General features: G+C 32.9%; 3 protein-coding genes across 5 annotated transcripts; all 3 read right to left on the bottom strand.

The window, feature by feature from the left end:
* LOC130663326 (odorant receptor 2a-like) lies at positions 1–3035 on the bottom strand. Of its 2 annotated transcripts, XM_057462494.1 has the most exons (6): positions 2597–3035; positions 2130–2522; positions 1871–2075; positions 704–859; positions 564–623; positions 1–491 (listed from the first exon to the last, which is right to left on the bottom strand). In XM_057462494.1, the coding sequence occupies exons 1-5, from the start codon at positions 2953–2955 to the stop codon at positions 582–584; spliced, it is 1155 nt and encodes a 384-aa protein (XP_057318477.1). In that variant the 5' UTR covers positions 2956–3035; the 3' UTR covers positions 1–491; positions 564–581. The 2 variants fall into 2 exon arrangements, with proteins under 2 accessions (XP_057318477.1, XP_057318466.1); XM_057462483.1 differs by lacking the exon at positions 1–491 and having other exon boundaries at positions 507–623.
* A 2037-nt stretch (positions 3036–5072) lies between these two features.
* On the bottom strand, positions 5073–10383 carry LOC130663307 (odorant receptor 94b-like). Of its 2 annotated transcripts, none has more exons than XR_008989172.1 (5): positions 9965–10383; positions 9503–9895; positions 8212–8416; positions 5263–5411; positions 5073–5195 (listed from the first exon to the last, which is right to left on the bottom strand). XR_008989172.1 is itself a non-coding variant. In XM_057462453.1 (5 exons), the coding sequence occupies exons 1-5, from the start codon at positions 10324–10326 to the stop codon at positions 5154–5156; spliced, it is 1158 nt and encodes a 385-aa protein (XP_057318436.1). In that variant the 5' UTR covers positions 10327–10383; the 3' UTR covers positions 5073–5153. The 2 variants fall into 2 exon arrangements, 1 of the variants encoding a protein (XP_057318436.1); XM_057462453.1 differs by having other exon boundaries at positions 5263–5418.
* Positions 10384–12210: 1827 nt separating this feature from the next.
* Positions 12211–15104, bottom strand: LOC130663332 (odorant receptor 2a-like). The gene is made up of 5 exons (XM_057462506.1): positions 14500–15104; positions 14043–14435; positions 13781–13985; positions 12355–12510; positions 12211–12284 (listed from the first exon to the last, which is right to left on the bottom strand). The coding sequence occupies exons 1-5, from the start codon at positions 14856–14858 to the stop codon at positions 12243–12245; spliced, it is 1155 nt and encodes a 384-aa protein (XP_057318489.1). The 5' UTR covers positions 14859–15104; the 3' UTR covers positions 12211–12242.
* Positions 15105–16627: the final 1523 nt, after the last annotated feature.

The following is a 16627-nucleotide window of genomic DNA, read 5'->3' as shown; positions in this document are numbered from 1 at the left end:
GTACTGAGTCGGGTACAGAACAGTAACCACTCGGGTTTTAATCTTTCCGTGTACCCTGTAGTCTTGATAAGGAAATCATTAAGATAGCCCGATGGTGAATAACTTTTTCATTGATAAGGTTATCCTAATCTGGTCCTGATAAGGAACACGTCAGATTTACCTTACAATAAATAAGATTCTTGTAATAATAAGGCTATTCCAATGTAGTTCTGATAATAAGGAACTCGTCAGGTTTACCTGATGGCGAATAACTTTTTTTTTTAATTAAGGATATCCTAATGTGGTCCTAATAAAGAACTCCTCAGGTATGCCCTATCAAGGCAAACCTTATTTCAACCTGAGAAGGTCCTCATGGTACTTCAAGCAAATCAGGAAAAAATTCTAGTCAGGAGATTTCTATGAAATATACTAAAAACTTACATCGGATCTATTCTTCCATATTTCAGTTTTTAAGTGGTGATTTCTTGGAATAAAGTTCTCAAGACTAATAGCTTAATAAATATATAAACATATTTATTAATCGTCACTCGTTTAACAAAATTATTAAAATATTAACGACATACCTATTTATATTTAATTATTTACTCTAGCACATTGTAAATAGTGTACGCAAGTTTAATGACCTGTTAGAAGATTTATTTGTCATTATTTATTTAACTATAATAATAATCATAAATTATAATTAAATAAATAATGAGCTCACCTTGATGAAGGATTCAAGGGATAAAATAACAAAATAGCCGCTTGTTATCATAACAGGGCGGTGAGTTTTTTGAATGATAACAACTACCGATCTTCGGATATTGTTGCTCAAGTAGTGCCAATTTGTGTCATATATTCCTGTAGATATATCTAAAAACTTTATTTATTTATTATTGTAATCAATCATTTTAATTTTGCCTGTAACTTTACAGAGCATGATTCTATGACCTAATCCAGTTGACGTTGTTTGAAAAATTTTTATAAAGGATTGAAGCAGTATAAAATTGAAAAATATTCAGTGATTTTTATAAAGTAACTATGTATTTTACTTTTTGGAAAATCATTGTAGGGAGATAAAAAATAAAGTTTTCACATATTTGAAAATTTTTTTAGAGAACTCTTTTCGCTCAATCAAAATTAAATAGCGAGATAAAAATTTTTCAATTTTTTTTTTCTAGTAATGACCACATGCCAAAAAGATTTTTTTTTTTTTAAAATGATTAAATGATGTATAATAAGCAAAAAAAATTTAGAGCGATCATAAAAGCACCCTCAGCGCTTTCGCGCTTGAGGTGTGCAATATGATTTTTTTAGAAGATTCTGTAAATCAGTGGGATTCAAAAATTTCCATGCGAAATTCAAACATAAAAATAAGTTAGATTTTTTCTGCCACCCTAATTTTGTACTTCAGTAGGAGAAAATTGACAAGTCAAATTTTTCTTTTCGCCACAAATTATCATCATAAATATTGCTATGATAATTTTTACTCAATGCCCAAATTGCCTTGTTAATAGTATATTACGGACCAAGGGAGGACACTAGGACATTCCAAACCTCCTTGGTATCTATAGGATTTTTCACCAGACCTGCACCTGAAAGTTTTCATTTTTGCCTCTGTTTGCGGGAAAAACAGTGCATAGACTAATTTTTTTCATTTGTTTTTTTATCCCGTACGAAAAAAAGTATATATCCGGGGAAATCTGAATAATGTCGCATACATGAGATATATATTCAATTTTGCCCGGATATATACTTTTTTCGTACGGGATAATAAAAAAGAACGACGTTCTTCTTTCTAAGAGGGACGGGAATTTAAACGTTTGGTGCAGGTATGATGAAAATTGATTTACTAATATTTTTAAATTTTCTATATATATCAAATATTTACCTCGAAAGTTAATTTATCTGCGCAATAACACGGCAACAATATTTGAATTACCATCGCAAAGAAAAATCCCAAATTTCCCGCAAAACTCATTGATGCCGGGTCCGTGTGTGACAGCAAGTACGCAATTGTACATAGAAGTAGCGAGCTTGAAGTATACTGCATAAATATAACGCGTGAAAATATTCCATTGGCAAATCTAACTAAGCTAAAAAATAAAATTTTTTTTATTTCAAAAAAAAAAAAAAAAAAAAATACAAACCGTAAAATATCGATGTGATATTCAACCCACTCGGCCATCATTTTACGCTCAGCATAAACAATTTCTTCTTGTGATTCATTATTTTCTGACATTATTTGTAACTTTTCAGTCATAACTCCAAACCTGTGTTTCAAAATGTGAATGTATCCACACATGTAACACATTATGCAAGGCAACAGTAGGTCTAGTATCAAATCGATAGTCGCTGAGTTGTATACTGCGTATATTTGCTGGACACACGTCGCCCAGTATATTTTTTTTGAGCGAGTGTAATTGTAGGGGAACCAGCCGTTGTACGGTAGAGTGTAGGGTGGATCCATGACTGACAGATGATCTGAAGAATATATCAGTAGTGCCCCAAAAAATATCAAAAAATAGTAAATGAATATATTTCTGAAAACAAAATAAAAATAAAAATTAATTGAAAATGCAGTTGACGGGATTCAAATCGCAAACTTAGGACTTACCGTGCAAGTTTTTCGAATCGCGAAAAAATGAGCTCTTCTTGACGATCTCGAAGTTTAAAGGAACTATTTTTGAATGAATCGGTGATATGAATTAGTTTTTTACGATTTTCGATCACGCAGTTTATTTTTTTTTGAGCGATGAACGTTGATAGAATCAACGAAAAGTTGTCAATGAAAGCTTCGAGATCAATGTTCTTGAACTCGAGGTCCAAACTCCCGGTTATTAAAAAAATGTAGTTGACAATTATAACAATGGAACAGTAAATGTAAAAAAATACAGCTTTCATTCCGCGCCAACCGCGTGGTTTCCAGACCCCCGTGATACTGAGAAGAAAGAAGATGATTGTCAGTACTTGCATTGTTCGAAAGGGTAATCTGGGGATTCTCAGGTTTAAAGTCGCCAGTAAATCGTTTATGGATGCCAGATTGTCTAGTACATTGTCTAGAAAATTGAATTCTTGTTGAGGCAAATTTATTACTTTCGACATTATAACAACTGCGGCTGATACTACTTATGCAAATTGGGTAATTGTCTAATAGGGGATAATTTTTCGGGTGCTGTATAAGGCAAGTTAATAATAAATGAGATTATTTATGAGCTGCGCGGGCAAAGTCCGTCAACTTGGAGTCCTCAGTCTTCGGCAGTCTTTGAAGCTTCTGTGACTACAATTCAATCTATCGATCCTCGAGCTTGTCACTGAGTCACTGAGACGTCTTACATGCACTTGCATACGACTTGCGTTCAAAGTCGAGAGATTGATCGACAAAAATTAACTAAAAAGTAATTTTTTTTTATTTTGTTGGTGTTATTTATTAACTTACTATTTGTTGTTTGTTATATTTTCTAGGGCTGTTGGAATGCATCTGAGAAAGTTTAAAAAAAATACACCAAGAATTTACGAAGTCAATTTTAAGCTGTAGGATAACTGCCAATTGACACGTGAACGCAAATAAATTTAGTGAAAAACGATTCTATTCGATTCCATGCCAATTTAAAAGGAAAATTGACAAATAAAAGCTTTTTAAGATGAGTACTAACACCCTTCAGTTGTTTCAAATAATTTAAAATATACATTTATATCCGTGCAACTAACAATATATGTACATTTCGCGGCTCATAAAAAATAACCGTGTCTTGTTAGTGCTCGTTCAAAAGCGCATTCAATTTTCTATAAATTTATACAATTGCAAGGACATACATGCAGTCAATTTTTCCCACATGCCTATTTTGCACGATACCGATAATCTTTGAACCCGATAAAAAAAGATTTTATACAATTGTATAGAATTATATATCAATTATATATGGACTATATATAATTATATATAGACTATATATAATTGGATAGAAAAATTGGCCCGATCCAATTGTATCCAATTTGTATACAATTCTATACAAATTGTATACAATTCTATATAATTATATACAATTCTATAGGGGAGGGTGGGGCAGAGCGGCCCCCCTAAGCCAATTATTATTTTTTGTGGCTTTCAACCATAAGATCACTTTACTTTTGTTCTATTTCGAACAAATTTATGAACATTTTGCCAAAATTCTGAAAAAAATTTTTTTTTTTTTTGTGGGGCAGAGCGGCCCCCCTCCAAAAAGTGATAAAAAAATTTTTTTTTTTTCGTTTTTTTTTTTTTAAATTGTTTTCTTCATTAAGAATGTATTTCTTTCTCTTGACAACTATTTTTGGTTTTATATTACTCGAAAAAAATTTTTTAAAGCGTAAAAAATCGTTCACTCTCGATTACCTTAATTACTAATTGTTATTTAATAAAAAAAAAAATCAATTCTATAATTTTACTTTATTTCAAAAATTTATCAACTAAAAAAAAAATTTAATTTTTATAAATTTTTAGTGACCAAATTTGCCTCTTACATAGAGAAACGGCCGAAAAATATGAAAAAATAATTTTTTCGGAAGTTTCGGCTGGTCCATATTGCCCCAGGTGTTATGCGTAGGGCTAGAAATGTGGAATTATAATCATATTTTTTTAATTTGACGATAAAAATATGAAAAAATCACTTTTTCAAAATTTTGGGCTTGTCCATTTTGCCCCAAATGTCATGCGTAGGGGTAAAAATGCGCAAACATATCGGATTTATAGTAATTAGTCGAAAAAAAAAAAATTTTTTTTTTGGTCAAAATTTCAGGGGGGCCGCTCTGCCCCATGGGGGCCGCTCTGCCCCACCCTCCCCTATATTGCAATTATATAGAATTGTATATAATTTGTATAAAGGTGTATATAATTATATAGACTTGTATACAATTTGTATAGACTTGTATACAATTTGTATAGAATTGTATACAATTTCTATATAAATTGGATACAATTGGATCGGGCCATTTTTTGTATATAATTTTATACAATTGTATAAAATCTTTTTTCATCGGGAATGCTAATTTGGAGAAATGAAATTATTGAGACGAGTAATTAATTAATTATGTATATCAATATTTTTATTTATCACCAATGGTTCAACAATTGCAGTAAATATATTTACTTATTTATGTCCTGTCTATACTCATAAACATATATATGTGTAATTTCACTCCAGCAAATTGTAAATAGTGTACGCAAGTTTTATGATCTTAAAAAATTCATTTAAATTAATAATTAGAAATAAAAATAGAATATAAATAAAATAATAAGCTTACTTTGGTGAAGGATTCAAGGGATAGAATTATAAAAAATCCACTTGTTATTGTAACAGGTTGGTAAGTATATCGTATAATAACAACTACCGATCTTCGGATATTGTTGCTCAACTGGTACCAATTTGTGTTATATATTCCTGTAGATATATCTAAAAACTTCAATTGTTAATTAATATGATAAGTGAATTCGAATTTGACTATTTATGATGTCTTATAAACAAATCGATTTAGTTGAAGAAAAATTACCCTGTACACGGAAAAAAATAAATAGTACTGGTTACTGTTCTTCGCAGTAATCGACGATTACGCGGTGGATACACCGTGAAACCACGGTGGTAAAATGGCACAAAGCCACCGTGGAATCACGGTGGATCCACGGTGTTTACACTTTACGGTGTTTCCACCGTGATTTAAATCTGCGAGGGAGGCCATGTTAAATTTTTTTGGATCAAATTGATCAATTTTTTTTTTAAATTGTTCGTTTTTTATGTGTTAAAAAAAAAATATATATCAACAACATCATAAAAGATAAAATAGAAATTTTATCCAAAAACATGAAAGCCAATTTTTTTCCAACTTTTAAAGGCAAAAAAGCTATTGAAATCTTCCATTTCACTGAGATATTGAAAATCAATTATTTAATTTTCAATAAGATGATTATTTATGAGACGCTGTAATAAACGAGTATACACAACAGATTAACTTAAAAATGGCGAAATAGCGGGAACTGCTCCTTCTGTAGTACTCTTAACTCTCGCCTGGAGTATTTGTTACTGCAGTGTGCAGTAGAATTAACCGCGAGATATGAGTAAATTCAACTTATTAACTTGGTAAAATTTGACGCATATTTAGTAACTGTTATCATTTATATGATATTTTTAACTACCAAAACATTTACTGCAATCGACTATACTTTTGAATACGAGACCTCACCAATTATTCCATAAAATACGGAAAAAGTCTTACAGTAACATATAAAAACGAGCGCTAAACATCTAAGTGGCCAATTGAGGCGAATAGATATGATTTATTGGAAATATGTGCACATAGATGGCGTTGTTGGTTTATCGATTATCAATAACTCAATAAAATTAAATTTACTTAATAATTAATTTTATTTAAAACGGTAAGATGGACGGTGGCGTAATAGGTCTAACCCACTTATAATTTTATGGTAACTTCAGTGGTAGGTATGAGGCAGGATGTGATGGAGGTTCCTCACTGATGATTCCACCATCACATCCGGGATGGAACCTAACATTGGTCGGAGTCTAACGAATTTATTCATTAAAGATTGTTATTGGTGAATTAACAGCACAGTTAGCTCAAAATTTGATGATTAATTTGTTAATTAATTTATCAATTAATTAATAGGTGTAGTGAATTTTGAGCACGTGTTGTGTGTGTGCGGGGTGTAAACATCAAAATGGTGGCTTATCCGACTCCATCGTCAATAAATTCGCTCGGATAGCTTTCATATACACAAAAATAAAGATTGTGTGAATGTTACAAGTTAAAATAAAGGGTCTCGTTTATGAAAGTATGGTCCTGCAATCTTGTAATAAATGATACTACATATTATTTTCCATGTAAAAATTGTGTTATACACTCTTTATTAACACATTTTGTGTGTTACTGTGGAATTCTTTGCGCCCTCTTGTGGCGATATTTTGACATAATATTTGTGTTAAAAAGGGGTTACACAAAGTTTGTGTCGAAATTTCAACACAAATTTCGTGCCAACTGTTTTTAACACACAAACTGTGTTGATTTTACACAATATTTTTTACTGTGTAACCATTCCCATCTATTTTTTTTCGTGTAGCACAGTACATGAAACATATGACTGGTTACTGTTAATATAGTCGCCGTTCATGGTAAAATCGTATGCACACCTCAGCACTGTTCTTGTTGTGGTATAGAATGCGAACACTTACAATACAGCGATAAAAATAGTTACTTTGTCTCGTGGATCTTATTAACATCCAGAATACTACTCAGTCCTGTTCTGACATGAACGGTTACTACATTCATATGTGTCTCTAGTGTCAAGAATGGTAAAGACACATATGAATGTAGCAATACCGTTCACGTCAGAACAGGACTGAGTACTGTTCTGGATATTAATAAGATCTACGAGGCAGAACAGTGACTAGTACTATCTATTTCTTTCCGTGTAGTAATTTTATACCTCATCTATTAATTATCTATACACCTTATTAATTAAATTGCCATATTTTACTTTTCAAACATCATTTCTTATGAATATTTTAAAGTTGATTCAGGAAATTGAAAGATATTCAATAAATGCGTGCACTCCTATAAATTATCGAATAGTGTAATCCTTTTGATACTAAAAAAATATTTTATCTGTTTAGATAACACGAAATATTACTTGACAGTACGATACTGACAATTCTTTTTTACTTAAGCGAAAAAAAAAACAGTTTCAAATAATGAATAAAACAAAGAAAATAATAAGACCTAATTTCAGTGTACAGTAAAAGTGGTTATACCGGCGCTGTTGCTCGGTAAAATACAATAATACTAGTCAAGGAAAAGTGGCTGCATAAAGTGTTTGTTTACATCTAAAACCGCAGGTTTTATTAGTTATAATTCATTATAAACAAAAAGGACTATAGAAGTGAATTTCGAAAGAAATACATCTCTGCATGATTCCGAAGTCACTCTCTGAAAACGAATTAGTGAAAATTACATGACAATCACTATTTGGCAGTGAATAGTCACTTATTGCTATAGTGAAAAGTATACCATTATTTGAATTAGTGATATATACGTTTACTAGTAAACAGTGATTAGTCAATATTTTCACTGTTTCAAATTTAAGAGAGCAGTGACAAAAAATAAGATCATTTCCTCCGATTCGCGTTCGAGTTGTGCAAAAATTATCTATATTTTTTTTTTTTACCTCAAATATTAAATATTCACCTCGAAAGTCAATTTATCAGCACAATAACACGGCAACAATATCTGAATAAACATTGCCATGAAGAATGAAAAATTTGCAGCAAAAGTCATCGTGGTACATTTCGTGTGCGACAGCAAGTACGCAAGCGTACATAGAAGAAGTGAACTTACAGTGTATTGCACAAATATCATTCTCTCAAATATTTTTTTGACTAATCCAACTAATCTAAAATAAAATTTTTTTTTTTCTTTATGCTAAAAAAAAAAAACAAATAAAAAACAGTATATTGCGTAACAAGGAATGAAACAAGGCCATTTCAGACGAGGGTGGAATTGAACACCCGAGCTGAAGTCCGAAATTAGGGGAAGGATATATCCGGATATATATTTTTTTCGTATGGGTGCTTGTGCGCCGACGCATGAAATACCACAGAAAAGAAAAATACGATATTTTGAGTATGTAAATTGACTTAATTTAGCCATTTGGTTAATCACCTCAAGCGCGATCGCGTTGTGTGATTTCTAGAGCTGACCAGATAGTAGTTTCCAAGATATTCGCAAAAATTCGTTTTCTATTATTTCTTTCTCCCGCGATATCTCTTGAACGAAGTATCTACTTGAGACGGATCTGGTAGCATTCGACGCGTATCATTAAGTTTTAGAGTTATCTAGATTTTGGAATCAAACGATCGAGTCCACTTTTAGAAATTTCGAAAAACTAAAAAACAATTTTTTTTTTTCGTTTACTTTATATATATTTCCAAGTTTATTTGACCGATTGATGTGAAATTTACAGAAAAGTTGATGGCTAGAAAGCACTTTCAATAGCTCCCGAAACCATTCGAATCGAATGATTATTTCAAAAGTTATAGAGCTTACACACACGCACACACACATACATACACACATTCATTCGGACATCATTCTGAAAATGGTCAGAATAGCTTTCTAAGACCTCAAAACGTTGAGATCCGGTGAAAATTCGATTTTCGAAAATTGGGGTAAAAACAATAAATCGTCGATTTTTATAGCGGGAAATTAAAAATCGCAGCACTTCGAAATTTTCTGGGTTTTTTCGGAACACTAAGGTTGAAAAATTACCGACGATGTCCTTCGTTAATCACACTGATAGAAGGATTTCTTAGCATTTAAAAAGATTTTTTAGTGTTTAAGAAATCATTTCTTTGTATTATTTAACAAATATTTCTTACTATTTAAGAAATGGTTTCTTAATAGTTAAGAAATCATGTCTTAAAATATGACTTCTTAATATCCTTTAATTTTTGTGATTAGTGTATATAAAAATAAAAACCTCAAAATATCAATGTGATATTTGACCCACTCGGCCATCAATTTCCGCTCCGCTGAATCAATTTTGACTTGAGGTTCATTATTTTCTGACATTATTTGTAATTTTTCAGTCATAACTCGAAATCTGTGTCTCAGAATGTGAATGTGCCCGCACATGTAACACAATATGCAAGGCAGCAATAGGTCTAGTATCAAATCAATAGACCCCTCGCTGAATATCGCGTAAAGTTGGTAGATAGCCGTAGCCCAGTATATTTTAGTTTTCCGGGTATAATTGTAGGGAAACCAGCCCTGAAATGGGAGCGCATAAGGCGGATCCATGACAGAAATGTGGCCCAAAGTATGTACCAATATTATACACATATGTACTATTGGGTAATAGATTAATATATTTCTGTAAAAAAAAAAAGTTAATTAAAAATACAGTGGACGAAATGAGGAGTTGAAATTTCGCGGTACCTACTTGGCAAGTTTGCTGAATTTCGAAAAAATGAGTTTTTCTTGGCGATCTCGAAGCTTGAAGGGACTTTTGTCGGTTGATTCGATAATTTGCGAGATGCTGTTGCGGTTCTCGATCACGCAGATAATCCTCTGACGGACGACAATCAAAGCGAGCATTGTTGAAAAGTTGTCGATGAAAGCGTCGAGGCTGACGTGTTTGAACTTGACGAGGTTTAAAATACCGGACAATATGAAAATATGGTTGAATATTACTACAGTGGATCCGTAAATAGAGTAGAAAAAGGCTTTGATACCATGCCACCCTTGCGGTTTCCAGACCCCTAGGATACTGAGGAAAAAGAGGTGAAGTCTAAATGCTTCCATTGTTTAAAATACAAACCCGAGGCGAGGGTCTAGAATAACCAGTAAATCGTTTGTCGATGTCAGATGGACTACGGGGCATTTGTCTAAAATTTCAATATTATAGTCATTATTATAATTGCAGCTGATAAGAATTATGCAAATTAGGTAATTTCATAATAAAAGATAATCTTCCGGGTGCTGTACAAGGTGAGTTAATAATAAATGAGATTATTTATGAGCTGCGCGGACAAAGTACGTCGACTCGGAGTCCTCAGTCTTTCACGGTCTTTAGAGCTCCTGTGATACTATTCGATCTGTCGACCCTCGAACTTGTCACCGAGACAGTGACATGCCTTATGGGCTTACATGCAACTTGTGTTCAAAATCAAGAGATTGATCGGCAAAAATTTTCTAAACATCAAGTATTTATAATTTTATTTTATATAAGTGTTGTGGTTTCTTAATGTTATTTATCGATTTACTGTTTGTTGTTTGCTATATTTTCTAGGGCCTTCGAAATGCATCTGAGGAGGGCTAAAAAAAATCTATCGAAAATTTACGGGGCCAATTTTTAGCTGTAGGATAATTGTCAATCGACAAATGAACAAAAATAAATTTAGTGAAAAAGGTGTCATTGAATTCAACGTCGATTGCTTCTAATATTTTTACTTAACAATACCTTTAATTACACATTGGTGTTTTCAAGCTTGAAAACAGTATGTTTTATATTGAACTTGAAAAATTCGAGACATCGAAAATACTTAATGAATAAGCGTTCTTTAAATTTTTATTCTCGATAATGTTCAATGAAATAAATGTATCGAGGCAGAAATCAACATGAGTGATTAAAACAAAGATTTTAACGTGGCGTTTTTAATGTTTAATGTGGCGATCAGCGCGTTTTATTGGGTTCTAAAGCTGACGAAGTTTTAAAAATGATTGAGTCTGTCGTTTTAAAGATATTCGCAAAAAACCGTTTTTGTCGATTTTTTAATCGATAATATCTCTTGAACGAATGCTCCGATTTTCATGGTTACATGGCAATTGACGCGCTTTATTGAATTCAAGAGCTGATCAGATTTTGGAATTATTTGGTTCAGTTGTTTCAAAGATATGTGTAAAAAACTGTTTTTTACCATTTCTTTCTCCCGCGATATCTCTCAAACGAATCATATGATTGAGACGGCTTCTTCAGCATTCGACGCGTTTTATCGAGTTTTAGAGCTAATTAGATTTTGGAGTCGATCGATCGAGTCGTTTTTCAGAAATTTTGAAAAAACTAAAAAAAAATTGTTTTTTTTTGGTTTATTTCATATATCTTTAAGTCTATTAAACTGATTAACGTAAAATTTATAGGAAAGTTGATGGCTAGCAAGCTCTTTCGATTGCCACCAAAGCCATTCAAATCGAATAATTAATTAAAAAGTTATAAAGAGTTTACACATAAACACATACAGACACTCGGACATCATCCTGAAAATAGTCAGAATATTTTCCTACACGGAAAGATTGGAACCCGACTGGTTACTGTTCTGCACCGTAGTGGGTCGGGTGCTGAACAGTAACCAGTCGGGTTCCAATCTTTCCGTATAGGATCTTAAAACGCCAACATCTGATAAAAACTCGATTTTCGCAATTCGGGGTGAAAACAATAACTTCACTTTTTCGAAAATCTTTCATTTTCTTAGTGGGAAGTTCAAAAGATAACGAATGACCTTTAAGATGAGTACCAAAGTTCTTCAGTAGTTTTAGATAATTCATAATATATATTTATATCAGTGCTATATTAGAAATATATGTATCTTTCATAATGAACAACAGTACCGATAATCTTTGAAAAATAAAATTATTAAGACCGATAATTAAATATAAGTACATATATCATAAACTTATGTATTTATTTCAGTCTCAACAGTACACATGATTCATTAAATAATTCATTGTAGAATATTGTAAATGGTGTACGCAAGTTTTATAACCTGTTAAAGAATGTATTTGTCATTATATAATACATAGTAGTAACTATAATTAAATAAATAATGAACTCACTTTAGTAAAGGATTCAAGGGATAAAACGATAAAAAAACTGCTCGTTATTATAACAGGTCGATAAGATTGTCGGAGAATAATTACTACCGATTTGCGGGCATTGTTGCTTAAGTGATACCAATTCGTGCCATATATTGTTGTAGATATATCTAGAAACTTATTAAGTTGTTAACATAATTATTACAATCTTATTTGTAAACGTATAGCACAAATCTAGTTTGCGGTAAATATATGTGTTCAAAAAATATTATTAAAAACACTTTTTTTTCATAAAATTTTGGGTTTACTCCATTTGCACCTTCTTTCTCCCACCCAGCGCCTATGGATCTTATATTTTTATATCACATATAATATATAATATATAAAGATGCATGTAGCAAGGGGGTTGCCACTTTAAAGGGCTAAATCTTCTATCGGTTTATGCAGAAAACAAGATAAATATATTTTTAACTTTCGAAAAAATCGCGTAGTCTCTTATTTTCATTGAGCAAAATAAACACGTAAAACATTTTTTTTTCATCGATAAAAAATATTGATTGTTGATTACTTCAACAATATATTTTTTTGAGGTAATTTTGAACTCGATGACTCAAATCTCTTTTACTTTAACAACGTGGATGAGTGTACACTGTAAAAAATCCGGAGTGAATCCGGATTGAAATTAAATCCGAATTCACTCCGGATTCACTCCGCCACTCGGAGTTCCGGAGTTTTAAAAAAAATCACTCCGCTTGCGGAGTGAATTGGGAGTTTTTTTTAGCGGAGTGATCTCGGAGTGACGCGGATTTTATTTCACTCCGAATTCACTCCGTTCCGGAGTTTTAACATTTAAATTAATTTATATTAAATTTTTAAACAGCGTGTGTGTGCGAGTGCGACTGTCTGTGTGTGCGCGTGTCTGTGGATGTGTGTGCGTGCGTGAGTGCGCGTGTGAGTGTGCAAATGTGTGCGTGTGAGTGTGCAAATGTGTGCGTGTGTGTGTTCGGATGTGCGTGCATGTGTTCGGATGTGCGTGCGTGTGTTCGGGTGTGCGCGTGTGTGCGAATATGTGCGTATGTGTGTTCGGGTGTGTGCGAATATGTGCGTGTCTGTGTTCGGGTGTGTGTGCGTGTGTGTGTGCGTATCGGTTGATCAGAACTGTAATACGCGAATTTTTATTTCGATTTTACTTATAGTGGAGTTACATTTTATTAATAATATTTTTAAAACTCCCCTCCGGAATGAATTTCACTCCGAGGGGAGTGAATAATTAAAAGTTCATTCACTCCGCATTCACTCCGGATTTAATCCACATTCACTCCGCGAATTGTTTACAGTGTACAGAAATAGGTGGGATAGAATAAGGGACAACGTGCCACACGGTAGGCTATTCCGAACACAGGTTTTCTTCTGCATCTTTAAACACTACGTTACTTTAAATACTTACTTCATGAGTCAATTTATCAGCGCAATAACACGGCAACAATATTTGAAAGAACATCGCTGCCAAAAATGATATATTTCCAGCAAATTTCATCGTCCAAGGCTCAGTGTGCGACAGTAAGAATGCGATGGTGCAGAGGAGAAGTGAGCTTACAGTATACTGTACAAATATCACTCTCTCAAACATATTATTGATAAATTTAACTAAACTAAAAAAAAATTTTTTTTTTTGTTCTGGAAAAAAAAATTTTTTTTAAAATACAAACTTTAAAATATCACTGTGATTTTCGACCCACTCGGCCATCATTTTGCGCTCAGCGGCAATTATTTCGTCTTGAGGTTCATCATTTTCCGACATTATATGTAATTTTTTTGTCATAACTTCAAATCTGTGTCTTAGAATGTGTATGTGCCCGCAAATGTAGCACATTATGCATGGCAGCAACAAATCTAATATTAAATTAATAGTCGCCGTGGTGAATACTGCGTACAGTTGATAGATAGCCGTCGCCCAGTATATTTGAGTTGTACGAGTGTAATTGTAGGGGAACCAACCTTGGTAAGGGAGAGCATAGGGTGGATCCATGACAGACATGTGGCCTGAAGAATATGCCAGTAGTGAGCTCATAAATAATAACGGGTAGTAAATAAATATAGTTCTGTGAAACAAAAAAAAATTTTAAATGAGGTGGACGGGATTCGAACTGCGAACTTAGGGCTTACCTTGCAAGTTTCTTAAATCGCTGGAAAATTAGTTCCTCTCGATAGTCTCGGAGTTTGAAGGAATTTTTTTCTAGTGAGTCAATTATGCGAGTGATGCCACAGCGATTTTCGATCACACAGACGAGTTTCTGCCGGACAACGACCCATGCGAGGGTCAACGATAAGTTGTCGACGAAAGCGTCGAGTTTGACGGTTTTCAATTTTAGGTCTAAGATACCGGATACTAAGAGATTGAGAGTAATAATAACTACGAAAGATCGATAAATGTAATAGAAAATAGCTTTGATACCGCGCCACCCTCGCGGTTTCCAAACCCCCATTATACTGAGAAGACAGAAATTAAATTTTAATACTTCCATTGTGCTTAAGACAAACCTATAGGTCTAGAGCCACCAGTTAATCGTTTGCAAACGCCAGATTGTCTAGCGCATTGTCTAGGACTTCGAATTTTCGTGGAGACAAATTCAATACATTCGTCATTATAATAATAGCCGCTAATAATAATTATGTAAATTGGGTAATTGCGTAATAGAGGACAATTTTCCGGGTACTGTAGAAAGCGAGTTAATAATAAGTGAGATTATTTATGAGCTGCGCAGACAAAGTGCGTCGGCTTGGAGCCCTCAGTCTTTGTTGGTCTTTGAAACATCTACGAAGACTACAATGAAGTCTATCGATCCTCGAGTCACTAAGTCACTGGGATGCCTTATACGCACTTATATACGACTTGCGTCAAAAGTTTTCTAAATATTTGAATTTTCATAACGTTTTTTAATTTTGTTTTTCTTTATTGTCTTATTGTTTGTTGTTTGTGATATTTTCTAGGGCCCTCAAAATGCATCTGAGAAAGGCTAAAAAAAATCTACCGAAAGTTTACCGGGCCAATTTTAAGCCGAGGGTAGTTGCCAATTGACAAGTGAACGTAAATAAATTTAGTGACAAAATGTACCGTTGGATTTTAATGGAAATTTTTCACAAATCCTTCATTTAACTGTTCAGTGAGCTGAATATATCGTTGGCCACAAAAATAAATACGGTTACTTCTTCGCTATAATAAAATTTTTTATTAATTATTCATTTATTTCAAATAAATTTGTTTTTTGGGCATTTTAATTTACTAACAGTATTGCAAATCTCTTTTTTCACTTAGATTAGATATAAGCAATTTTATTATAGTGACTTTTTTTTTTAAATAAGAAAAAAAAATTTTTCTGCTTTCTTGTTTGAGTGGTTAAATTAACATGTGAGTATTTTTAAATAAGGTGTACGAATTGTTATTCTGATGATACGTCATTTGAAGATACATTGGATAGTCATTCTGACCATATTTTTCTCGCCGAGTATCGTTGGAGAAAAAATTGTAAAAGAAGGTTTTGCGCAAATATCTTCAAAACGACTGCACTAATCATTTCAAAAATTTAATTAGCTCGAAAACTCAATAAAACGGGCTGATTAATACATTGAAAATCAAAATTCGTCAATTAGTTTAAAAGATATCGACGACGAAGAGTTGAGAAAATAACATTTTATAATGTACAATATTTGTTTGAGTTTGGAAAGCTCATAAGAAAACATGTTTTGAGGTGGCAATCGGCGCGTTTTTTTGAATTCTAGAGCTGATAAAAATTTTAAATCGATCGGTTCAGCCGTTTCGCAGATATTTGGAAAAACCCGTTTCTCACCATATCTTTCTCCAACGATATCTCTCGAACAAATTAACCGATTAAGATGATTAAGGCGGCGATCGACGCGTTTCACAAAGTTCTAGAGCTGATTAGATTTTGAAGTCGATCGTTCGACTCGTTTCTGAGAAATCAATAGAAGGTGTCACGCTTAAATAACCGCAGACAAAATAACCGACGACAAAACACACAAAAACCATGATAAAAGGGCGGTTATTTTGTCATTCGGTTATTTTGTCGTGGTTATTTTGTCTTTGGTTGAACTGTTACGCAACCCAATAAAAAACTAAAAAAAAAAATTTCTTTTTTTGTAATTCGCAATTATATTCGAGTCTACTTGATCAAATGATCGGAAATTATCAGGAAAGTTAATGGCCAACAAGCTCTTTGGATTGTCGCCTTAACCATACAAATCGGTTCATTAGTTAAAAAGTTATAGACCGTGC

Source organism: Microplitis mediator, chromosome 1 (genome assembly GCF_029852145.1).
Source record: "Microplitis mediator isolate UGA2020A chromosome 1, iyMicMedi2.1, whole genome shotgun sequence".
NCBI lineage: Eukaryota > Metazoa > Arthropoda > Insecta > Hymenoptera > Braconidae > Microplitis > Microplitis mediator.
Note: the sequence above shows the minus strand (reverse complement) of the source record. Positions and strands in the feature narration are given on the sequence as shown.

Excerpts from the sequence above, each read along its gene's own strand:
- LOC130663307 (XM_057462453.1), bottom strand. The coding sequence starts at position 10,326 with ATGGAAGCATTTAGACTTCACCTCTTTTTCCTCAGTATCCTAGGGGTC. Across the intron at positions 8,417-9,502 it reads TATCACATTGATATTTTGAG|ATTAGTTGGATTAGTCAAAA; the intron begins GTTTTTATTTTT and ends ATTTTATTTTAG. Across the intron at positions 5,196-5,262 it reads CCCTTGAATCCTTCACCAAA|ATCATAAAACTTGCGTACAC; the intron begins GTAAGCTTATTA and ends GAATTTTTTAAG.
- LOC130663332 (XM_057462506.1), bottom strand. The coding sequence starts at position 14,858 with ATGGAAGTATTAAAATTTAATTTCTGTCTTCTCAGTATAATGGGGGTT. Across the intron at positions 14,436-14,499 it reads CGATTTAAGAAACTTGCAAG|AACTATATTTATTTACTACC; the intron begins GTAAGCCCTAAG and ends TTTGTTTCACAG. Across the intron at positions 12,285-12,354 it reads CCCTTGAATCCTTTACTAAA|GTTATAAAACTTGCGTACAC; the intron begins GTGAGTTCATTA and ends ATTCTTTAACAG.
- LOC130663326 (XM_057462494.1), bottom strand. The coding sequence starts at position 2,955 with ATGCAAGTACTGACAATCATCTTCTTTCTTCTCAGTATCACGGGGGTC. Across the intron at positions 2,523-2,596 it reads CGATTCGAAAAACTTGCACG|AAATATATTCATTTACTATT; the intron begins GTAAGTCCTAAG and ends TTTTGTTTTCAG. Across the intron at positions 624-703 it reads CCCTTGAATCCTTCATCAAG|GTCATTAAACTTGCGTACAC; the intron begins GTGAGCTCATTA and ends ATCTTCTAACAG.